The following is a 24,151-nucleotide window of genomic DNA, read 5'->3' on the forward strand; positions in this document are numbered from 1 at the left end:
CAACTGTCGGTTGTAATGAGGCGCTTCCTGATGCCTGAGTCACCTGGCAAATACGCAGTAAGTGACGCTAAATGCTAAGAGGAGCATGCATATATATATATGCCTCAGGTTTATATATTTACATATATATTCCTCAGGTTTAATGCTCCAGTAATATATATATATATATATATATATATATATGCAAACAATGCCTGAAGTTGGCTCGACCTCTAACACGAACCAACGCTTATCTGTCAAATGAAAATAACTACTGGAGCATTAAAGGTGATGAAAGCAGTCTTCCTTCACCCAGCATCGTGATAAGAGCCAGACGTGACCCTAATCTCCTGTCTGGAGCGACCCGGGCCGCTTGGGCCGTAGTTATTTCTCACTGAACTTCACGCGCCCTCAGCTGGGGCACCAAGGCTGACGCCTGCTTTGTTTACCTTGACCGTGTAGGCTTCCCCAGTACGGGGTACTGTGCAGGCTTCCCCAGTATGGGGTACTGTGCAGGCTTCCCCAGTATGGGGGTACTGTGCAGGCTTCCCCAGTACGGGTTACTGTGCAGGCTTCCCCAGTACGGGTTACTGTGCAGGCTTCCCCAGTACGGGGTACTGTGCAGGCTTCCCCAGTATGGGGTACTGTGCAGGCTTCCCCAGTACGGGGTACTGTGCAGGCTTCCCCAGTACGGGGTACTGTGCAGGCTTCCCCAGTACGGGTTACTGTGCAGGCTTCCCCAGTACGGGGTACTGTGTAGGCTTCCCCAGTACGGGTTACTGTGCAGGCTTCCCCAGTACGGGTTACTGTGCAGGCTTCACCAGTATGGGGTACTGTGTAGGCTTCACCAGTACGGGTTACTCACTGTACACAGTGTGGTGGATCAGGGGTCACTATCACCTATACAACCTCACGATACACCCCGCTATCACCTATTCCCACGTTATCTATGTACTGATAGGTGAACAGCGGCATCACGTGAAAGAAATTATCAGTTGGGAATCGAACTCGGGTCCGTCGACTGGGAATGCCGAACGCTGTCAGCTCAGCCACAGTACTCGCAAGAGATGGTGAGATTCCTGATATCTTAGGAATATATTTCTTAATGCTCTTAATACTAAACATACCACAATACGTCAATTAAACGGGTGAAGACTCGTATGACCATAGATTCATACAGACTCGTATGGACAGAGTCATACAGACTCGTATGACCATAGAGTCATACAGACTCGTATGGACAGAGTCATACAGACTCGTATGACCATAGAGTCATACAGACTCGTATGGACAGAGTCATACAGACTCGTATGACCATAGAGTCATACAGACTCGTATGGACAGAGTCATACAGACTCGTATGGACAGAGTCATACAGACTCGTATGGACAGAGTCATACAGACTCGTATGACCATAGAGTCATACAGACTCGTATGACCATAGAGTCATACAGACTCGTATGGACAGAGTCATACAGACTCGTATGACCATAGAGTCATACAGACTCGTATGACCATAGAGTCATACAGACTCGTATGGACAGAGTCATACAGACTCGTATGACCATAGAGTCATACAGACTCGTATGACCATAGAGTCATACAGACTCGTATGGACAGAGTCATACAGACTCGTATGACCATAGAGTCATACAGACTCGTATGACCATAGAGTCATACAGACTCGTATGACCATAGAGTCATACAGACTCGTATGGACAGAGTCATACAGACTCGTATGGACAGAGTCATACAGACTCGTATGACCATAGAGTCATACAGACTCGTATGGACAGAGTCATACAGACTCGTATGACCATAGAGTCATACAGACTCGTATGGACAGAGTCATACAGACTCGTATGACCATAGAGTCATACAGACTCGTATGGACAGAGTCATACAGACTCGTATGGACAGAGTCATACAGACTCGTATGACCATAGAGTCATACAGACTCGTATGACCATAGAGTCATACAGACTCGTATGGACAGAGTCATACAGACTCGTATGACCATAGAGTCATACAGACTCGTATGGACAGAGTCATACAGACTCGTATGACCATAGAGTCATACAGACTCGTATGGACAGAGTCATACAGACTCGTATGGACAGAGTCATACAGACTCGTATGACCATACAAAGTCATACAGACTTGTATGACCATTTATGTACTATAAATGGTTATAAATGGTCGGTCAATGTAAATCCTTTTCTGAATTAGAGAGAAAGGAAGTAGTAGTGAGAATGATTTGTTGTATAATCTGAGAAGAACAATATTGTGTATTTTCTGAGTAGAACGATATACAGCACTGTATAATCTGAGTAGAGCGTTATACATCACTGTATAATCTGTGTAGAGCAATATACAGTACTGTATTATCTGAGTAGAGCGATATACTGTAAAGTCTGCATATATCACTCTATATATTCTCGTATATAATAATTGAAGAATAGATCCTTTGGTTAACTGTCAGTGAAATATGGAAATTATTGATATGTACTGCACAAATTATTGTTATCAATTATAGATACACACAATATATATATAATTTATATACAATATATATTTTTAATTTACAGTTGATGGTATGCCCGGCGATACCATGGTCCATCCGACCTCTGTGGTAAGTATTATTTGGATTTGTTCTTCATTTTGATGGTCAGTCCATAATGTTGGGGGATGGGGGTCACTTTGGCGCCACGCCACGTGGTACTCGTTTCATTAATGCTGACTTTGACCAAGCAATTTCTTCCCAAACTAAGTGAGGCTATCCCTAAGTGTCTGGTCTCCAACATTGGATAAACTGACATACTACATATTCTGTTTCGTAGATTTAGTTAATATAAAAGAGGAGTTCTGTCTGTTCCGTCAAAGGTTGGATGCAACCCTCATTAAACTTTGCAGGGTGACAGGTCGGTGTAGGGAGCCTGTCATAGGGTGATTGGCGTCGGCTCCAAGCATGCCTTTACGCCCCCAATATTCATGCAGCTTGTGAAATGTGCGTGGCCGAGCCCATAGAGTGTTATAATATAATTCAGATGGTAGCTTTGTATTCTGAGTAGAATGAGCTACATTCTGAGCTACCAAATGTGGTAATGGGCTCAGTACGTTGAGCCAAATAACCAAATTATTTATAAATTAGCTTTTAAACAACTGTCAGTCTATTGGTGTCTAGGACAATTAGGGATAGTTTGATTATTTAATGGAAGCGGTTAGGGAGGGAGGAGAGGTTGTGAAGAGAGATGAAGTAAAGACAGGGGGCCAGATTCACGAAGCAGTTACGCAAGTACTTACGAACCTGGGGCTAGATTCACGAAGCAGTTACGCAAGTGCTTACGAACCTGGGGCTAGATTCACGAAGCAGTTACGCAAGCACTTACGAACCTGGGGCCAGATTCACGGAGCAGTTATGCAAGCACTTACGAACCTGGGGCCAGATTCACGAAGCAGTTACGCAAGCACTTACGAACCTGGGGCCAGATTCACGAAGCAGTTACGCAAGCACTTATGAACCTGGGGCCAGATTCACATCAATCTACAGGATGTTTGGGATCCCTAACATGACAGAACATCAATCTTCAGGATGTCTGGAACATCAAGTTTCTATCCTGTCCCAAACAGACTGTTCCAGTCTGTAACTAGATCACATCCCTTGTGATGTTTAAGTCTGCCATTAGGCGTACAACCGGGTTCACCTCGGTATTGAAGAGACGACCAGGAAATACAACAATGCCCTCAGCAGTACATATCACATGTGTGGGACAGGGTATTTACATATGTAAATAAGTGTTATATCATCTGCCTCATCACCGTTGCCTCATACGGTGAGTGAGGGCTCCGGGTCTTAGTAAATATGACATGATCAAATTGCTGAGGATTTGCCCTGCTCTATTGTAAGATAAATGGTAAAATATCTACCATGTTGCCGGGAGTTTATTGGAGGTGTTGGTGTGGAGGGTGTAGAGGCTGCAGGTGTTGGTGTGTGGGGTGAGGGAGGTGCAGGTGTGTGGGGTCAGGGAGGTGCAGGTGTGTGGGGTCAGGGGAGGTGCAGGTGTGTGGGGTCAGGGGAGGTGCAGGTGTGTGGGGTCAGGGGAGGTGCAGGTGTGTGGGGTCAGGGGAGGTGCAGGTGTGTGGGGTCAGGGGAGGTGCAGGTGTGTGGGGTCAGTAGACAAGAGCAGGGAACGGTGCTTGGGTCGCCTTGAGACAGTCTAGATGTGTTCTTGTGTGTGGCTAATTATGAGAAGTTCACAGCTGTAAGGAGTAGAAAGTCTGCACTATCACTGGAGCAGCCCATCACTGCCTCAGACACTGTTATGTGGGGGGGGGGTGAGTATGTGGGGGGGTAGGGACGAGTATGTGGGGGGTAGGGACGAGTATGTGGGGGGTAGGGACGAGTATGTGGGGGGTAGGGACGAGTATGTGGGGGGTAGGGACGAGTATGTGGGGGTAGGGACGAGTATGTGGGGGGTAGGGACGAGTATGTGGGGGGTAGGGACGAGTATGTGGGGGGTAGGGACGAGTATGTGGGGGGTAGGGACGAGTTTGTGGGGGGTAGGGACGAGTATGTGGGGGGTAGGGACGAGTATGTGGGGGTAGGGACGAGTATGTGGGGGGTAGGGACGAGTATGAGGATTAGGGACGAGTATGTGGGCTGTTCCAAGTCCTTATCCTGACCCCTTTCCAGTGCTATATGGTCGTAATGACTTAGCGCTTTTTCCTTGATAGTTCCCTTCCCTTCATTTCCCTTACTTCCCCGAGGGGAGCCGGTCGGCCGAGCGGACAGCACGCTGGACTTGTGACCCTGTGGTCCCGGGTTCGATCCCGGGCGCCGGTGAGAAACAATGGGCAGAGTTTCTTTCACCCTATGCCCCTGTTACCTAGCAGTAAAATAGGTACCTGGGTGTTAGTCAGCTGTCACGGGCTGCTTCCTGGGGGTGGAGGCCTGGTCGAGGACCGGGCCGTGGGGACACTAAAGCCCCGAAATCATCTCAAGATAACCTCAAGAAGATACTTGTATGTTATGAATTGATCAACATTGAGTTCATCTATGAAAGATTTGAACAGTTTACTGTTATTTATGTTAAGTCGTCAACTGTTAACTGTAGAGTGTTGTAACTGCCTTGTTTGGCGTTATCTGGAGAGGACTTCGGGGCTTAGCGTCCCCGCGGCCCGGTCCTCGCCCAGGCCGCCTTTTTGTTACACATCCCCAGGAAGCAGCCCGTAGCAGCTGTCTAACTCTCAGGTACCTGTTTACTGCTAGGTGAACAGGGGCATCAGGGTGAGAGAAATTGCCCATTTGTTTCCGCCTCCACCGGGGATCGAACCCGGAACCTCAGGACTACTAATCCCGAGCGGTGTTCACTCAGCCGTCAGGCCATTGCATATCATATGCTGATATGTTGATATGTTAGTCAAGAGTATAACCGGGTCTAAGATTGAGCCTGGGGCCAGATTCACGAAGCAGTTACGCAAGCACTTACGAACCTGTCCATCTTTTCTCAATCTTTGGCGGCTTTGTTTACAATTATTAAACAGTTAATGAGCTCCGAAGCACCAGGAGGCTGTTTATACCAATAACAACAGTTGATTGGCAAGTTTTCATGCTTGTAAACTGTTTAATAAATGTAACCAAAGCCGCCAAAGATTGAGGAAAGATGTACACGTTCGCAAGTGCTTGCGTAACTGCTTCGTGAATCTGGCCCCATGCCTGTTATTCGTGACTTAAGTAATGCAGCACTTAAGTTAGTGCCCGCCCGTTGTTTGGTTCTAAAGCATCTAAACAACTTAAGATATCTTAGAACACATCCGTCTACGACACAGTGACAATATGCCCCTTTTGAACACATCCACAAGGGCCTTAATGAGGATTCGAACCCATGTACTGGATGTTCCCAGGCGAACTCTAGTCCACTGCACCATCGATATAACGAATATATATATACAGACATTCGTTACAGACAGACAGACATGTTTATTGATATATCACCGTACTGCCATTCGTGTGTGTAATATGGTCCATATTACTCAGAGTTCTCTGTGTTATAGGTTTCTTTTATATTTTATTTTACTTATATACAAGAAAGTACATTGTGGGCAGCAGAGAACATAGAAATTAAGTTGAATTCACAATCTTGTAAAGCCACTAGCACGCATAGCGTTTCGGGCAATTTATATTTGTATATATAATTTATATTTGCATATAGTCCTGGGGACCATTCAGGCTTGTTCGCATTTGTAAATAAATATATTATGAAATTGTAAACCATTGCTGAATGCGTAATCTAATTATAATAATTATTAAAATATAGGAATAGATGCAGGCGATGAGTCACAATAACGTGGCTGAAGTATGTTGACCAGACCTCACACTAGAAGGTGAAGGGACGACGACGTTTCGGTCCGTCCTGGACCATTCTCAATCGACTTGAGAATGGTCCAGGACGGACCGAAACGTCGTCGTCCCTTCACATTCTAGTGTGTGGTCTGGTCAACTAGGAATAGCTCTGCTCCCTCAGCCCTGGCGAACCTGTTGCAATGATGACAAAAGATAATGAAGATAGACTAAGTGGAGAACAACAGGAAGGAGACCAAGGTAGGAAAATTAATTCCAAGACGAAACAATTTCGAGCAGCTCACCTTGACTGGAGATTTGAGCGGCATGTCTTCTTCACTAGACTAGAACAGGGAGCTCGAACTGTCGCTTGGAAGACTGGTAAGTGGGTGTGTCAGTCATGGTAGTGGTGGGGTGAGGGAAGACAGGGGGCAGAATAGGGGGGCGCGGTGCCCCCTAGTGTAGGGGGGGCCCGACGCGCAGTAAAGGACGACGACACCCCGCCACCTGGGCCACATTATGCGCGGGAAACTTGGCCAGGCGGGCAAGCGGCTCCAAGAGCCTCCATGTCTCTTGTACTCTTGGCGCGCTCTCTCACTTTCTTGCACTCACCTTCTCCCTATATGCAATGTTCCTTTTTAATCCTGTTTTACAACACAAGTTTATCCTTAAAATCCACATTTTATTATACAAATTGTATAATGTTTATTCAGTAGAGTAATGCATTCTGGCGCACCGCAGTCACTATCTGATGCATCATTGGGGTTGATAACCAAAGACTCAATTACGAGCAGAAACTTGTCATGAAGAGATTTTCTTTAGATAACGAGGCAGTAGATAACGATTCAGTAGATAACGAGGCAGTAGATAACGATTCAGTAGATAACGAGGCAGTAGATAACGAGGCAGTACTTCAAGATAAACCTTCAGTCTTAGAATGATAGAAAAGGAGAGCTGCCGTAAGACTGGAAGAGCGGCCGTAAGACTTGGAGAGCGGCCGTAAGACTTGGAGAGCGGCCGTAAGACTTGGAGAGCGGCCGTAAGACTTGGAGAGCTGCTGTAAGACTGGGAGAGCGGCCGTAAGACTGGGAGAGCGGCCGTAAGACTGGGAGAGCGGCCGTAAGACTGGGAGAGCTGCCGTAAGACTGGTAGAGCTGCAGTAAGACTGGGAGAGCTGCCGTAAGACTGGTAGAGCTGCAGTAAAACTGGTAGAGCTGCAGTAAGACTGGGAGAGCGGCCGTAAGACTGGGAGAGCTGCAGTAAGACTGGGAGAGCTGCCGTAAGACTGGTAGAGCTGCCGTAAGACTGGGAGAGCTGCAGTAAAACTGGTAGAGCTGCAGTAAGACTGGGAGAGCGGCCGTAAGACTGGTAGAGCTGCAGTAAAACTGGGAGAGCGGCCGTAAGACTGGTAGAGCTGCCGTAAGACTGGGAGAGCGGCCGTAAGACTGGGAGAGCTGCAGTAAGACTGGGAGAGCTGCCGTAAGACTGGGAGAGCTGCCGTAAGACTTGGAGAGCGGCCGTAAGACTTGGAGAGCGGCCGTAAGACTGGTAGAGCGGCCGTAAGACTGGGAGAGTGAGCCAGACTGTTGAGAGAAGCAGATGGTCAGGGTGTGATGCCCCTGTAGGTGTGCTCACTGTATCACAGGTGTGGCCACTGTATCACAGGTGTGGCCACTGTATCACAGGTGTGTCCACTGTGTCACAGGTGTGGCCACTGTATCACAGGTGTGTCCACTGTGTCACTGCTTCACAGTTGCTCCTCTAGGTCCCAGCTGGGTGCTATAGCCATCACTCCTGAAACACAGCAACAGTTTCGTCACTCCACGGCTCACTACAGTATGGTGTATGGTGTACACTATAGTTCATACTCAAATACAAGCTGGGAATTAAACATGCATTATTAACATGGATTTGGGATATGACGGAGGGAAGCAATGGTGCCCAACCACTTGGGGTGGACGGTAGAGCGACAGTCTCGCTTCTTGCAGGTCGGCGTTTAATCCCCCTGGATCGTCCAAGTGATTGGGCACCATTCCTTTCCCCCGTCCCATCCCAAATCCTTATCCTGACCCCTTCCCAGTGCTATATGGTCGTAGTGGCCTAGCCCTTACAACCAAGTTGGGTCGACCCAGTACCCTGAAGGACCCTGCACTATGAATATGTATAATTGTGTAATTATACATATTCATTCACAATCGACTTGAGAATGGTCCAGGACGGACCGAAACGTCGTCGTCCCTTCACCTTTTAGTGTGTGGTCTGGTCATCATGTATAATTATCCAAGATGTTTATGTCTGTCAAATATAAATCTTCTCACCATTTGAAAAGCGTCAAGTTGAAGTGGTTTTGCTCAACCAAATGTTTCGGTTATTTTAATTTCACTAAAAGTACCACAATTTTTACGCAGTGGTAGATAGCGTCACAACTGCTCGGTACACAAGGATTGTTTAATAATAATAATAATAATATTATTATTATTTTCTACCACAGACGTGGCCAGACATTTACAATGCTAACCAGCGTATATACATTTCCTTCTGTCCTCCATGGACAGGGTTAGAGATGTGTTAAACATATAGTTCAGGGATTTATTGAACAATCAACCACAGAAGGTGATTGTAGTGCTTTTAAAATGCTAATCTAACCTACATACACAAATACATACATTTATATCCTACATAAACACTCTGGAAGCCTGGTGATCCACCACTACCACCCTCCAAGCCTGGTGGGTGCGTCTATAAGCTTAACACAGTATGTGGGTGCGTCTATAAGCTTAACACAACATGTGGGTGCGTCTTTAAGCTTAACACAACATGTGGGTGCGTCTATAAGCTTAACACAACATGTGGGTGCGTCTATAAGCTTAACACAACATGTGGGTGCGTCTATAAGCTTAACACAACATGTGGGTGCGTCTATAAGCTTAACACAACATGTGGGTGCGTCTATAAGCTAAACACAGTATGTGGGTGCGTCTATAAGCTTAACACAACATGTGGGTGCGTCTATAAGCTAAACACAGTATGTGGGTGCGTCTATAAGCTTAACACAACATGTGGGTGCGTCTATAAGCTTAACACAACATGTGGGTGCGTCTATAAGCTAAACACAGTATGTGGGTGCGTCTATAAGCTAAACACAGTATGTGGGTGCGTCTATAAGCTAAACACAGTATGTGGGTGCGTCTATAAGCTTAACACAACATGTGGGTGCGTCTATAAGCTTAACACAACATGTGGGTGCGTCTATAAGCTTAACACAACATGTGGGTGCGTCTATAAGCTAAAAACAGCATGTGGGTGCGTCTATAAGCTTAACACAACATGTGGGTGCGTCTATAAGCTAAAAACAGCATGTGGGTGCGTCTATAAGCTTAACACAGTATGTAGGTGCGTCTATAAGCTAAACACAGTATGTGGGTGCGTCTATAAGCTTAACACAACATGTGGGTGCGTCTATAAGCTTAACACAACATGTGGGTGCGTCTATAAGCTTAACACAACATGTGGGTGCGTCTATAAGCTTAACACAACATGTGGGTGCGTCTATAAGCTTAACACAGTATGTGGGTGCGTCTATAAGCTTAACACAACATGTGGGTGCGTCTATAAGCTTAACACAACATGTGGGTGCGTCTATAAGCTTAACACAACATGTGGGTGCGTCTATAAGCTTAACACAGTATGTGGGTGCGTCTATAAGCTTAACACAACATGTGGGTGCGTCTATAAGCTAAACACAGTATGTGGGTGCGTCTATAAGCTTAACACAGTATGTAGGTGCGTCTATAAGCTTAACACAACATGTGGGTGCGTCTATAAGCTTAACACAACATGTGGGTGCGTCTATAAGCTTAACACAACATGTGGGTGCGTCTATAAGCTTAACACAGTATGTGGGTGCGTCTATAAGCTTAACACAACACTGGAGTACTTTTAAGACTGAAGGCCAAATGTACAATCAAGAAATCTAAACACTTTTGAGCGCTCACGTCAGTGTTTTCCGGCGTAGATTCAGCGTTTGAAATTACATATTTTGTCACGCTTGTGTGAGTCAGGTATTGGTGGTGGCCATGTGGTTATGAACAATGGTTACTGCTGACCCCTAGTGAGGACATGTATACCGCTGACCCCCTAGTGAGGACATGTATACCGCTGACCCCCTAGTGAGGACATGTATACCGCTGACCCCTAGTGAGGACGTGTATACCGCTGACCCCTAGTGAGGACATGTATACCGCTGACCCCCTAGTGAGGACATGTATACCGCTGACCCCCTAGTGAGGACATGTATACCGCTGACCCCTAGTGAGGACATGTATACCGCTGACCCCCTAGTGAGGACATGTATACCGCTGACCCCCTAGTGAGGACATGTATACCGCTGATCCCCTAGTGAGGACATGTATACCGCTGACCCCCTAGTGAGGACATGTATACCGCTGACCCCTAGTGAGGACATGCATAACTTTAATGCGTCAGGCTCCGCGACATGTCAACAGGTACATACGTGACCTAAGAGCCAAAAAGGCAGTCACTTCGCTGCTCTGCAAACCTACAAAGACGTCACCATGACAAAGAGACTTCCCGCGACCCCCCGACGTCCTGTATGGTACAACTGCTTTAGAAAGTTTAAATGCGATTGATTCTTGGCGCATTGACCAAGCAGTCCCGGGAAAAAATGAGGTCATTTGTCAACCCAGAGTTGAGAGACGGGAGTATGGCGTGAGGTTAGCCAAGTAGGACTGTGCAAATATTTAGCGAGTATGCCAGAGGAGCAGATGCGGTTGGGCACCCTTGGTGAGCGCTGGCCGCGGTAAAAGTGGTGACCGTCTCTTAGATACGAACAATGTGACCAGCTTAAATAGCGCAGAGAAAGAGGAATGTTGCGCAAGATGTGAGTGGAAATTTCTGGAGTAGCCAGCGTGTGTACGGCAAGCAAAGCCAAGGTGACGAGGAGCTCCAGGGAACACGTACACCAGGAGCTCCAGGGAACACGTACACCAGGAGCTCCAGGGAACACGTACACCAGGAGCTCCAGGGAACGCGTACACCAGGAGCTCCAGGGAACACGTACACCAGGAGCTCCAGGGAACACGTACACCAGGAGCTCCAGGGAACACGTACACCAGGAGCTCCAGGGAACACGTACACCAGGAGCTCCAGGGAACACGTACACCAGGAGCTCCAGGGAACACGTACACCAGGAGCTCCAGGGAACACGTACACCAGGAGCTCCAGGGAACACGTACACCAGGAGCTCCAGGGAACACGTACACCAGGAGCTCCAGGGAACACGTACACGAGGAGCTCCAGGGAACACGTACACCAGGAGCTCCAGGGAACACGTACACCAGGAGCTCCAGGGAACACGTACACGAGGAGCTCCAGGGAACACGTACACCGAGGAGCTCCAGGGAACACGTACACGAGGAGCTCCAGGGAACACGTACACGAGGAGCTCCAGGGAACACGTACACCAGGAGCTCCAGGGAACACGTACACCAGGAGCTCCAGGGAACACGTACACGAGGAGCTCCAGGGAACACGTACACCAGGAGCTCCAGGAAACACGTACACGAGGAGCTCCAGGGAACACGTACACCAGGAGCTCCAGGGAACACGTACACGAGGAGCTCCAGGGAACACGTACACGAGGAGCTCCAGGGAACACGTACACCAGGAGCTCCAGGGAACACGTACACCAGGAGCTCCAGGGAACACGTACACGAGGAGCTGCAGGGAACACGTACACGAGGAGCTCCAGGGAACACGTACACCAGGAGCTCCAGGGAACACGTACACCAGGAGCTCCAGGGAACACGTACACCAGGAGCTCCAGGGAGCACGTACACCAGGAGCTCCAGGGAACACGTACACGAGGAGCTCCAGGGAACACGTACACCAGGAGCTCCAGGGAACACGTACACCAGGAGCTCCAGGGAACACGTACACCAGGAGCTCCAGGGAACACGTACACCAGGAGCTCCAGGGAACACGTACACCAGGAGCTCCAGGGAACACGTACACCAGGAGCTCCAGGGAACACGTACACCAGGAGCTCCAGGGAACACGTACACCAGGAGCTCCAGGGAACACGTACACCAGGAGCTCCAGGGAACACGTACACCAGGAGCTCCAGGGAACACGTACACGAGGAGCTCCAGGGAACACGTACACCAGGAGCTTCAGGGAACACGTACACCAGGAGCTCCAGGGAACACGTACACGAGGAGCTCCAGGGAACACGTACACCAGGAGCTCCAGGGAACACGTACACGAGGAGCTCCAGGGAACACGTACACCAGGAGCTCCTGGGAACACGTACACGAGGAGCTCCAGGGAACACGTACACCAGGAGCTCCAGGGAACACGTACACGAGGAGCTCCAGGGAACACGTACACCAGGAGCTCCAGGGAACACGTACACGAGGCCCAGTCACTGTTAACATCCTGCCCTCAGGACCAGTCACTGTTAACATCCTGCCCTCAGGACCAGTTACTGTTAACATCCTGCCCTCAGGACCAGTCACTGTTAACATCCTGCCCTCAGGACCAGTTACTGTTAACATCCTGCCCTCAGGACCAGTCACTGTTAACATCCTGCCCCCAGGCCCAGTCACTGTTAACATCCTGCCCTCAGGACCAGTCACTGTTAACATCCTGCCCCCAGGCCCAGTCACTGTTAACATCCTGCCCTCAGGACCAGTCACTGTTAACATCCTGCCCTCAGGACCAGTCACTGTTAACATCCTGCCCTCAGGACCAGTCACTGTTAACATCCTGCCCTCAGGACCAGTCACTGTTAACATCCTGCCCTCAGGACCAGTCACTGTTAACATCCTGCCCTCAGGACCAGTCACTGTTAACATCCTGCCCTCAGGACCAGTCACTGTTAACATCCTGCCCTCAGGACCAGTCACTGTTAACATCCTGCCCTCAGGACCAGTCACTGTTAACATCCTGCCCTCAGGACCAGTCACTGTTAACATCATGCCCTCAGGACCAGTCACTGTTAACATCCTGCCCTCAGGACCAGTCACTGTTAACATCCTGCCCTCAGGACCAGTCACTGTTAACATCCTGCCCTCAGGACCAGTTAAGCAGTCTCCGGACCCATCATGTGCTGTCTGCTATAACCTTACAGTCACCTGGTCGCATTAACTGTCACACCAATAAACGATTTAATGGAGTGTAAACACGCCAATCTCAAAGTTTATGATGGGAATATCCCCATAAACCGTGAGAGAGACCCATCAACTTGTTCGGATGCCGGAAAAGCGAAGGCTAACACGAACACTGGATATTGTGTTCGCGTGAGATATAGCGCCATTCACAACTTCCCGCCCTCTCAGGCACGGAGGAGGAAAAATATCCTGTCTCGAACAGAATAACAAATAAATTTTGTAAATGAAATCTCTTTCGTTCTTTTGGAGGGTTGAAAATAAAGCATGTGACAGAACACCAACTTTATAAACGTTAACTTGTTATGGGATAGGGAGAGAGAGAGAGAGAGAGAGAGAGAGAGAGAGAGAGAGAGAGAACACTAAGTAGGTAGCAAGAGAGAGCACAGGAAGAAATGATAGGCTAGTACAGAGAAAACGCAGGCTAGGATAAAGAAAACGCAGGCTAGGATAAAGAAAACGCAGGCTAGGATAAAGAAAACGCAGGCTAGGATAAAAAAAAACGCAGGCTAGGGTAAAGAAAACGCAGGCTAGGATAAAGAAAACGCAGGCTAGGATAAAGAAAACGCAGGCTAGGAAGAACAGAACACAGCTTAGGATAAAGAGAACACAGAGCAAAAACAAGAACACAAGCTAGGGATGAAGAACATGCAGAACATGAAGAACACAACACAAACTAGAGACAAAACTAAACACAACATAGATTGTGAAATTCCTTAAAAAAATACAATAATAAAAATAATGATCAATTATTAATAAATCATACATACAAAAGAATATATAATTGAGACTCAAATTTGAATGTACATGGGCTGCATATCAAATAATGCCACTATATATATATATATATATATATATATATATATATATATATATATATATATATATATATATATATATATATATATATAATGTGTAAGTGTACAAATATGTATATAAATATATAAAGGTAAACATTCCAATCTTGGCCCCTGGAGGTCCCACTGAGAGCTTGGAATACCCGCGCGTCCTAAGACATATATAAGATTATGTTTGGGGGTCAACCACCATGAAGGGCTTGTCGGAAATACCCGCTTGGTCCGTACCCGAAGCTGCGTGTGTGTGTGTGTGTGTGTGTGCGTGTGTGTGTGTGTGTGTGTGTGCGTGTGTGTGTGTGTGTGTGTGTGCGTGTGTGTGTGTGTGCGTGCGTGTGTGTGTGTGTGTGCGTGTGTGTGTGCGTGTGTGTGTGTGTGTGTGTGTGTGTGTGTGTGTGTGTGTGTGTGTGTGTGTGTGTGTGTGTGTGTGTGTGGCGGAGCGGTGGATTCGCACACCCATCTTGACTCTGGGGATCGAACTCGTCCTCTCCAAGAGTACATCGCATTTTGACGTATAAATCCTTAGCTTTAAGACTAACTGATGTTTTAAAACTCATAGCGGCTCGCAAACATTGACTTGATGGCCCGTTTTCTATTGAAGGTCCTCGGGTAGGTTAGGATGGACTGTGCTGGGATAACTTGCCCATAATACTTGTCATTGGTAATCAGGACCCAGATTCACGAAGCAGTTACGCAAGCACTTAATAGCGTGTACATCGATCCTCGATCTTTGACGGCTTTGGTTACATTTATTAAACAGTTTACAAGCATGAAAACTTGCCAATCAACTGTTGTTATTGTTATAAACAGCCTCCTGGTGCTTCGGAACTCATTAACTGTTTAACAACTGTAAACACAACCCGTCCTCGACTCAAGTCCATTCCATCCAGCGGTCGACCCCACAGACGCATTTATAAATTTTTACTTGCCGTTCATTCAAAACGGGAATTTTTTCAAATTGTGAACTCACAGTGAACTTACACGTTCACTGTGAACTGGACTGTTACACGTTCACTGTGTACTGGACTGTTACACGTTCACTGTGTACTGGACTGTTACACGTTCACTGTGAACTGGACTGTTACACGTTCACTGTGAACTGGACTGTTACACGTTCACTGTGTACTGGACTGTTACACGTTCACTGTGTACTGGACTGTTAAACGTTCACTGTGTACTGGACTGTTACACGTTCACTGTGAACTGGACTGTTACACGTTCACTGTGTACTGGACTGTTACACGTTCACTGTGTACTGGACTGTTACACGTTCACTGTGTACTGGACTGTTACACGTTCACTGTGTACTGGACTGTTACACGTTCACTGTGTACTGGACTGTTAAACGTTCACTGTGTACTGGACTGTTACACGTTCACTGTGTACTGGACTGTTACACTTTCACTGTGTACTGGACTGTTACACGTTCACTGGACTGTTACACGTTCACTGTTGAATAGCCCTGTGCCTCTGTAACCCTTTTCACCATCGCCCACGGGATGGGTATGGGGTGCATAATAAAGAAATTGAAATTGAACACAGCACTACACCATCACTGATGTGCCGACAGTGTTCACCATCACCACATTACAACACACCACCACAACACACCACCACCACCACCACACACCAGTAACATACTGGACTAAGCAAGCCCCAACACAACACTGGAGACTGGAACCAAAACCTGACCCCACCCCACACCTGCATCAGCTGCGGGTGTGTCTGACCCCACCCCACACCTGCATCAGCTGCGGGTGTGTCTGACCCCACTCCACACCTGCATCAGCTGCGGGTGTGTCTGACCCCACCCCACACCTGCATCAGCTGCGGGTGTGTCTGACCCCACCCCACACCTGCATCAGCTGCGGGTGTGTCGAACTGGACGAGGGAATCATCGCATTCTCCCAAACGTCACTAAACCGTTGTACTAAACTGACCCTAACCTAACCTGCCTGAGGACTCGCCAACAGTAAACGAGGTATTTGGTCCATTTCGCCAGCCGCTTCATCAGCTGTTGGCCTTATCTTGAGTTTATCTTGAGGTGATTTCGGGGCTTTAGTGTCCCCGCGGCCCGGTCCTCGACCAGGCCTCCATCCCCAGGAAGCAGCCCGTGACAGCTGACTAACACCCAGGTACCTATTTTACTGCTAGGTAACAGGGGCATAGGGTGAAAGAAACTCTGCCCATTGTTTCTCGCCGGCGCCCGGGATCGAACCCGGGACCACAGGACCACAAGTCCAGTGTGCTATCCGCTCGGCCGACAGCACACTGGACTTGTGATCCTGTGGTCCCGGGTTCGATCCCGGGCGCCGGCGAGAAACAATGCGCCTTAGGGAAAGTCTGGGTCAAAATACGATGCACTGTTCAGTAGGAGGCTACCTATCTGACAGGAAACAGAGAGTAGTTGTGAGAGGGAAAAGCAAGGAAGGGCGACTTTGAACCCCATCCCCAATTGTTCCGTTCTCTTTAACGTGTGCCTGATGCCTGACAGGCGCCTGACAGCTGAGTGGAGAGCGCTTCACCTAACAGTAAATAGGTACCTGGGAGTTAGACAGCTGCTACGGGCTGCTTCCTGGGGATGTGTAACAAAAAGGAGGCCTGGTCGAGGACCGGGCCGCGGGGACGCTCAGCCCCGAAATCATCTCAAGATCAAGATGGTCCTCTCACTCAGTACGTCTACGTTTATCAGGTGTTGGGTCCCTGCATACTATGAAAAGTATCCGCCATGAAAAATATTCACGTTTTCTATAAATCGGTAGGTTAGGTTAGGTAGGCAACCCGTCCACTTATAAATTACGTCACTTTTCACTCATATGTCCACTCACGGTGAAAAAAAAGACGCAATTAAAAATGAAATCGGCTCACTGAAGTCACGTATTGTCCCGTTTTCTGTTTTGGGTCCTCTGGTTTACACTGTTAAGTTAGGAGAGCAAACTTTCAATTAACGGTTTTTATGAGTTTTTGAAACCTGATCTTTTGAAATCCTGCCCTCCTAACCTACCACACGACACTTAATTATCCTACCACAGGACCCTTAATTATCCTACCACAGGACCCTTAATTACCCTACCACAGGACCCTTAATTAACCTACCACAGGACCCTTAATTAACCTACCACAGGACCCTTAATTAACCTACCACAGGACCCTTAATTAACCTACCACAGGACCCTTAATTAACCTACCACAGGACCCTTAATTAACCTACCACAGGACCCTTAATTAACCTACCACAGGACCCTTAATTAACCTACCACAGGACCCTTAATTAACCTACCACAGGACCCTTAATTAACCTACCACAGGACCCTTAATTAACCTACCACAGGACCCTTAATTAACCTACCACAGGACCCTTAATTAACCTACCACAGGACCCTTAATTAACCTACCACAGGACCCTTAATTAACCTACCACAGGACCCTTAATTAACCTACCACAGGACCCTTAATTAACCTACCACAGGACCCTTAATTAACCTAAGTTGTAAGGGGACGGTGGCTGGGGTTGGTAGTGTCTGGACGGGTTAGGACTTTTGAGGTTGTGGCAAGGCAAGAGAACAGGCTGCTTGATCAACCGCTGATAGCCGGGACCCTCCCTGAAAACCGGTTGACTGGTCATGCTCCAGGAAATACTGAGAGACGCTCACAGGCTTAAGATGGGCTGTAAGGTACACCACCACGCCCACACCACCACCACCACGCCCACACCTCCACCACCACCACGCCCACACCACCACCACCACGCCCACACCACCACCACCACCACGCCCACACCACCACCACCACCACGCCCACACCACCACCACCACCACGCCCACACCTCCACCACCACCACGCCCACACCACCACCACCACCACGCCCACACCACCACCACCACCACGCCCACACCACCACCACCACCACGCCCACACCTCCACCACCACCACCACGCCCACACCACCACCACGCCCACACCACCACCACCACCACGCCCACACCACCACCACCACGCCCACACCACCACCACCACCACGCCCACACCACCACCACGCCCACACCACCACCACCACCACGCCCACACCACCACCACCACCACGCCCACACCTCCACCACCACCACGCCCACACCACCACCACCACCACGCCCACACCTCCACCACCACCACGCCCACACCACCACCACCACCACGCCCACACCTCCACCACCACCACGCCCACACCTCCACCACCACCACGCCCACACCACCACCACCACCACGCCCACACCTCCACCACCACCACGCCCACACCTCCACCACCACCACGCCCACACCACCACCACCACGCCCACACCTCCACCACCACCACGCCCACACCTCCACCACCACCACGCCCACACCACCACCACCACGCCCACACCACCACCACCACCACGCCCACACCACCACCACCACCACGCCCACACCACCACCACCACGCCCACACCACCACCACCACGCCCACACCTCCACCACCACGCCCACACCTCCACCACCACGCCCACACCACCACCACCACGCCCACACCTCCACCACCACGCCCACACCACCACCACCACGCCCACACCACCACCACCACGCCCACACCACCACCACCACGCCCACACCACCACCACCACGCCCACACCACCACCACCACGCCCACACCACCACCACCACGCCCACACCACCACCACCACGCCCACACCACCACCACCACGCCCACACCACCACCACCACGCCCACACCTCCACCACCACGCCCACACCACCACCACCACGCCCACACCACCACCACCACGCCCACACCACCACCACGCCCACACCATCACCACCACGCCCACACCACCACCACCACGCCCACACCACCACCACCACCACGCCCACACCTCCACCACCACCACGCCCACACCTCCACCACCACGCCCACACCACCACCACCACGCCCACACCACCACCACCACGCCCACACCACCACCACCACGCCCACACCACCACCACCACGCCCACACCACCACCACCACGCCCACACCACCACCACCACGCCCACACCACCACCACCACGCCCACACCTCCACCACCACGCCCACACCGCCACCACCACGCCCACACCACCACCACCACGCCCACACCTCCACCACCACGCCCACACCACCACCACCACGCCCACACCACCACCACCACGCCCACACCACCACCACCACGCCCACACCACCACCACCACGCCCACACCTCCACCACCACGCCCACACCGCCACCACCACGCCCACACCACCACCACCACGCCCACACCACCACCACCACCACGCCCACACCTACACCACCACCACGCCCACACCTCCACCACCAGCACGCCCACACCTCCACCACCACCACGCCCACACCTCCACCACCACCACGCCCACACCACCACCACCACGCCCACACCACCACCACCACGCCCACACCTCCACCACCACCACGCCCACACCTCCACCACCACCACGCCCACACCTCCACCACCACCACGCCCACACCTCCACCACCACCATGCCCACACCTCCACCACCACCACGCCCACACCACCACCACCACCACGCCCACACCTCCACCACCACCACGCCCACACCACCACCACCACGCCCACACCTCCACCACCACCACGCCCACACCACCACCACGCCCACACCACCACCACCACGCCCACACCTCCACCACCACCACGCCCACACCACCACCACCACCACGCCCACACCACCACCACCACCACGCCCACACCTCCACCACCACCACGCCCACACCACCACCACCACCACGCCCACACCTCCACGCCCACACCTCCACCACCACCACGCCCACACCTCCACCACCACCACGCCCACACCACCACCACCACCACCACGCCCACACCTCCACCACCACCACGCCCACACCGCCACCACCACGCCCACACCACCACCACCACCACGCCCACACCTCCACCACCACCACGCCCACACCACCACCACCACGCCCACACCTCCACCACCACCACGCCCACACCTCCACCACCACCACGCCCACACCTCCACCACCACCACCACGCCCACACCTCCACCACCACCACGCCCACACCGCCACCACAACGCCCACACCACCACCACCACCACCACGCCCACACCTCCACCACCACCACGCCCACACCTCCACCACCACCACGCCCACACCTCCACGCCCACACCTCCACCACCTCCACGCCCACACCTCCACCACCACCACGCCCACACCTCCACCACCACCACGCCCACACCTCCACCACCACCACGCCCACACCTCCACCACCACCACCACTCCCACACCTCCACCACCACCACGCCCACACCGCCACCACTACGCCCACACCACCACCACCACCACGCCCACACCTCCACCACCACCACGCCCACACCTCCACCACCACCACGGCCACACCTCCACGCCCACACCTCCACCACCACCACGCCCACACCTCCACCACCACCACGCCCACACCTCCACCACCACCACCACGCCCACACCTCCACCACCACCACGCCCACACCACCACCACCACCACGCCCACACCTCCACGCCCACACCTCCACCACCACCACGCCCACACCACCACCACCACCACGGCCACACCTCCACGCCCACACCTCCACCACCACCACGCCCACACCTCCACCACCACCACGCCCACACCTCCACCACCACCACCACGCCCACACCTCCACCACCACCACGCCCACACCACCACCACCACCACGGCCACGCCTCCACGCCCACACCTCCACCACCACCACGCCCACACCTCCACCACCACCACGCCCACACCTCCACCACCACCACGCCCACACCTCCACCACCACCACGCCCACACCACCACCACCACCACGCCCACACCTCCACGCCCACACCTCCACCACCACCACGCCCACACCTCCACGCCCACACCTCCACCACCACCACGCCCACACCTCCACCACCACCATCACCCCACCACAACACCACTACTACACCACCAAAAAAAATAATTTCTAATGTGTCTCTGGCTCATTTGGACACTTAATTTCCACCTGTGTCACCTAGTGCGTGTGTCCCTTGTGCTAAATAGTCTGTCTTTGTCAACCCTCTCAATTCCTTTGAGAATCTTGTATGTGGTGATCATGTCCCCTCCTAATTCTGTCTTACAGCGACGTGAGGTTTAATTCCAGTAGTCTCTCTTCATATTTCATGCCCCTCAGTTCGGGCACTAGTCTAGTGGCAAACTTCCGTGCCTTCTTCAACTTAGTTTTGTGCTTGACGAGATATGGACTCCATGCTGGAGATGCATATTCCAGGATTGGTGTGACATACGTGGTATATAAGGTTCTGAATGATTCCTTACACAGGTTTAGAAGAACAAAGGTAACCGCAGAAGGCCTATTGGCCCATACGAGGCAGCTCCAATTTATAACCACCCAATCCCACTCATATACATGTCCAACCCACGCTTGAAACAATCGAGGGACCCCACCTCCACCACGTTACGCGGTAATTGTTTCCACAAATCAACAACCCTGTTACCGAACCAGTATTTACCCAAGTCTTTCCTAAATCTAAACTTATCCAATTTATAGCCATTGTTTCGTGTTGTGTCTTGTGTTAATACTTAAAGGTACTGGGATGTGTACACACGTGTACACATCCCAGTACCCTCCACAACACACACTTCACTATAAGAGTACCAGGCACAAGGGAATAGGACTTGGAGGTAGTGTCCTGGGGCCAGATTCACGAAGCAGTTACGCAAGCACTTACGAACCTGTACATCTTTTCTCAATCTTTGGCGGCTTTGTTTACAATTGTTAAACAGTTAATGAGTTCCGAAGCACCAGGAGGCTGTTTATAACCACAACAACAGTTGATTGGCAAGTTTTCATGCTTGTAAACTGTTTAATAAATGTAACCAAAGCCGTCAAAGATTGAGGAAAGATGTACACGTTCGCAAGTGCTTGCGTAACTGCTTCGTGAATCTGGACCCAGGTGTAGTCGCAGGTGCTTGGGTATGTATTATATACATTGGGTATTCGGGGCATGATCTTCCCTGTCGCTACCCCTCTGTATCCCTCCCCCCCACTACCCCCCCCCCCCCTCTTTCTTCCCTTCACCCCCCACCCACCCCCACCTCTCTCCATGTCTCCCCCCTCCACAACATCTCCCCCCCCCACACACACACATGCGTGTTGTTATTCTATGATAAAATAACGAGGATAAGACAGGACAGAGATGGTTGGGCAGACTGCATATTTCTGGACTGCCAAAAAGCCTTTGATACAGTACCGCACATGAGACTGCTGTTCAAGCTCGAGAGGCAGGCGGGGGTGGGGGGAAAGGTCCTAGCATGGATAAGGAACTACCTAACAGGAAGGAGCCAAAGAGTTACGGTAAGGGGCGAGAAGTCGGACTGGCGAACAGTAACAAGTGGAGTACCACAAGGATCGGTGCTGGGACCAATTCTATTTCTTGTATATGTTAACGACATGTTTACAGGCGTAGAGTCCTACATGTCGATGTTTGCGGATGACGCAAAGTTGATGAGAAGAGTTGTGACAGATGAGGATTGCAGGATCCTCCAAGAGGACCTGAACAGGTTGCAGAGATGGTCAGAGAAATGGTTACTGGAGTTCAACACGAGCAAATGTAAAGTTATGGAAATGGGACTAGGAGATAGGAGACCAAAGGAACAGTACACAATGAAGGGGAACAGCCTACCTGTGACGACGCGCGAAAGAGACCTGGGGGTGGACGTAACACCTAATCTATCTCCTGAGGCACATATAAATAGGATAACGACAGCAGCGTACTCTACACTGGCAAAAGTTAGAACATCATTCAGAAACCTAAGTAAGGAGGCATTTAGGGCGCTTTACACTGCCTACGTGAGGCCAGTCTTAGAGTATGCCGCCTCATCATGGAGTCCCCATCTGAAGAAGCATATAATGAAACTGGAAAAGGTTCAGAGGTTTGCAACGAGACTCGTCCCAGAGTTACGAGGGATGGGGTATGAGGAGCGCCTGAGGGAACTGTGCCTTACGACACTAGAAAGAAGAAGGGAGAGGGGGGACATGATAGGAACGTATAAGATACTCAGAGGGATTGACAGAGTGGACATAGACGAAATGTTCACACGGAATAGTAACAGAACGAGGGGACATGGATGGAAGCTTGAAACTCAGATGAGTCACAGAGATGTTAGGAAGTTTTCTTTTAGCGTGAGAGTAGTTGGAAAATGGAATGCACTTCAGGAACAGGTTGTGGAAGCGAATACTATTCATAATTTTAAAACCAGGTATGATAGGGAAATGGGACAGGAGTCATTGCTGTAAACAACCGATGCTCGAAAGGCGGGATCCAAGAGTCAATGCTCGATCCTGCAGACACAACTAGGTGAGTACAACTAGGTGAGTACACACACACACACACACACACACACACACACACACACACACACACACACACACACACACACATACACACACACACACACACACACACACACACACATATACACACACACACACACACATATACACACACACACACACACATATACACACACACACACACATACACACACACACACACACACACACACACACACACACACACACACACACACACACACACACACACACATATACACATGGATATGTTAAGTTATGGAAATGGGATCAGGTGACAGGAGACCAAAGGGACAGTACACAATGAAGGGGAACAGCCTACCTGTAACGATTCGAGAAAGAGACCTGGGAGTGGATGTGACACCTAATCTAACTCCTGAGGCACATAT

General features: G+C 50.6%; 1 protein-coding gene and 1 long non-coding RNA gene across 4 annotated transcripts in view; one reads left to right on the forward strand and one right to left on the reverse strand.

The window, feature by feature from the left end:
- Window positions 1-24,151, reverse strand: part of LOC123763220 (serine-rich adhesin for platelets) — a 67,080-nt gene that overhangs the window by 15,656 nt on the left and 27,273 nt on the right. For all 3 annotated transcript variants that reach the window (XM_069303036.1, XM_045750280.2, XM_045750279.2), the window contains exon 2: window positions 6,625-8,113. In XM_069303036.1, the coding sequence (XP_069159137.1) occupies window positions 6,625-6,648 (24 nt within the window). In that variant the 5' untranslated portion in view covers window positions 6,649-8,113. The remainder of the gene's footprint in view (window positions 1-6,624; window positions 8,114-24,151) is intronic.
- LOC138351331 (uncharacterized) overlaps window positions 1-24,151 on the forward strand; it is an 84,418-nt gene that overhangs the window by 5,887 nt on the left and 54,380 nt on the right. The window contains exon 2 of the long non-coding RNA XR_011222432.1: window positions 2,568-2,611. This is a non-coding gene — a long non-coding RNA (uncharacterized lncRNA). The remainder of the gene's footprint in view (window positions 1-2,567; window positions 2,612-24,151) is intronic.

The sequence above is a fragment of the Procambarus clarkii genome, chromosome 49 (genome assembly GCF_040958095.1).
Source record: "Procambarus clarkii isolate CNS0578487 chromosome 49, FALCON_Pclarkii_2.0, whole genome shotgun sequence".
NCBI classification, from domain to species: Eukaryota; Metazoa; Arthropoda; class Malacostraca; order Decapoda; family Cambaridae; genus Procambarus; species Procambarus clarkii.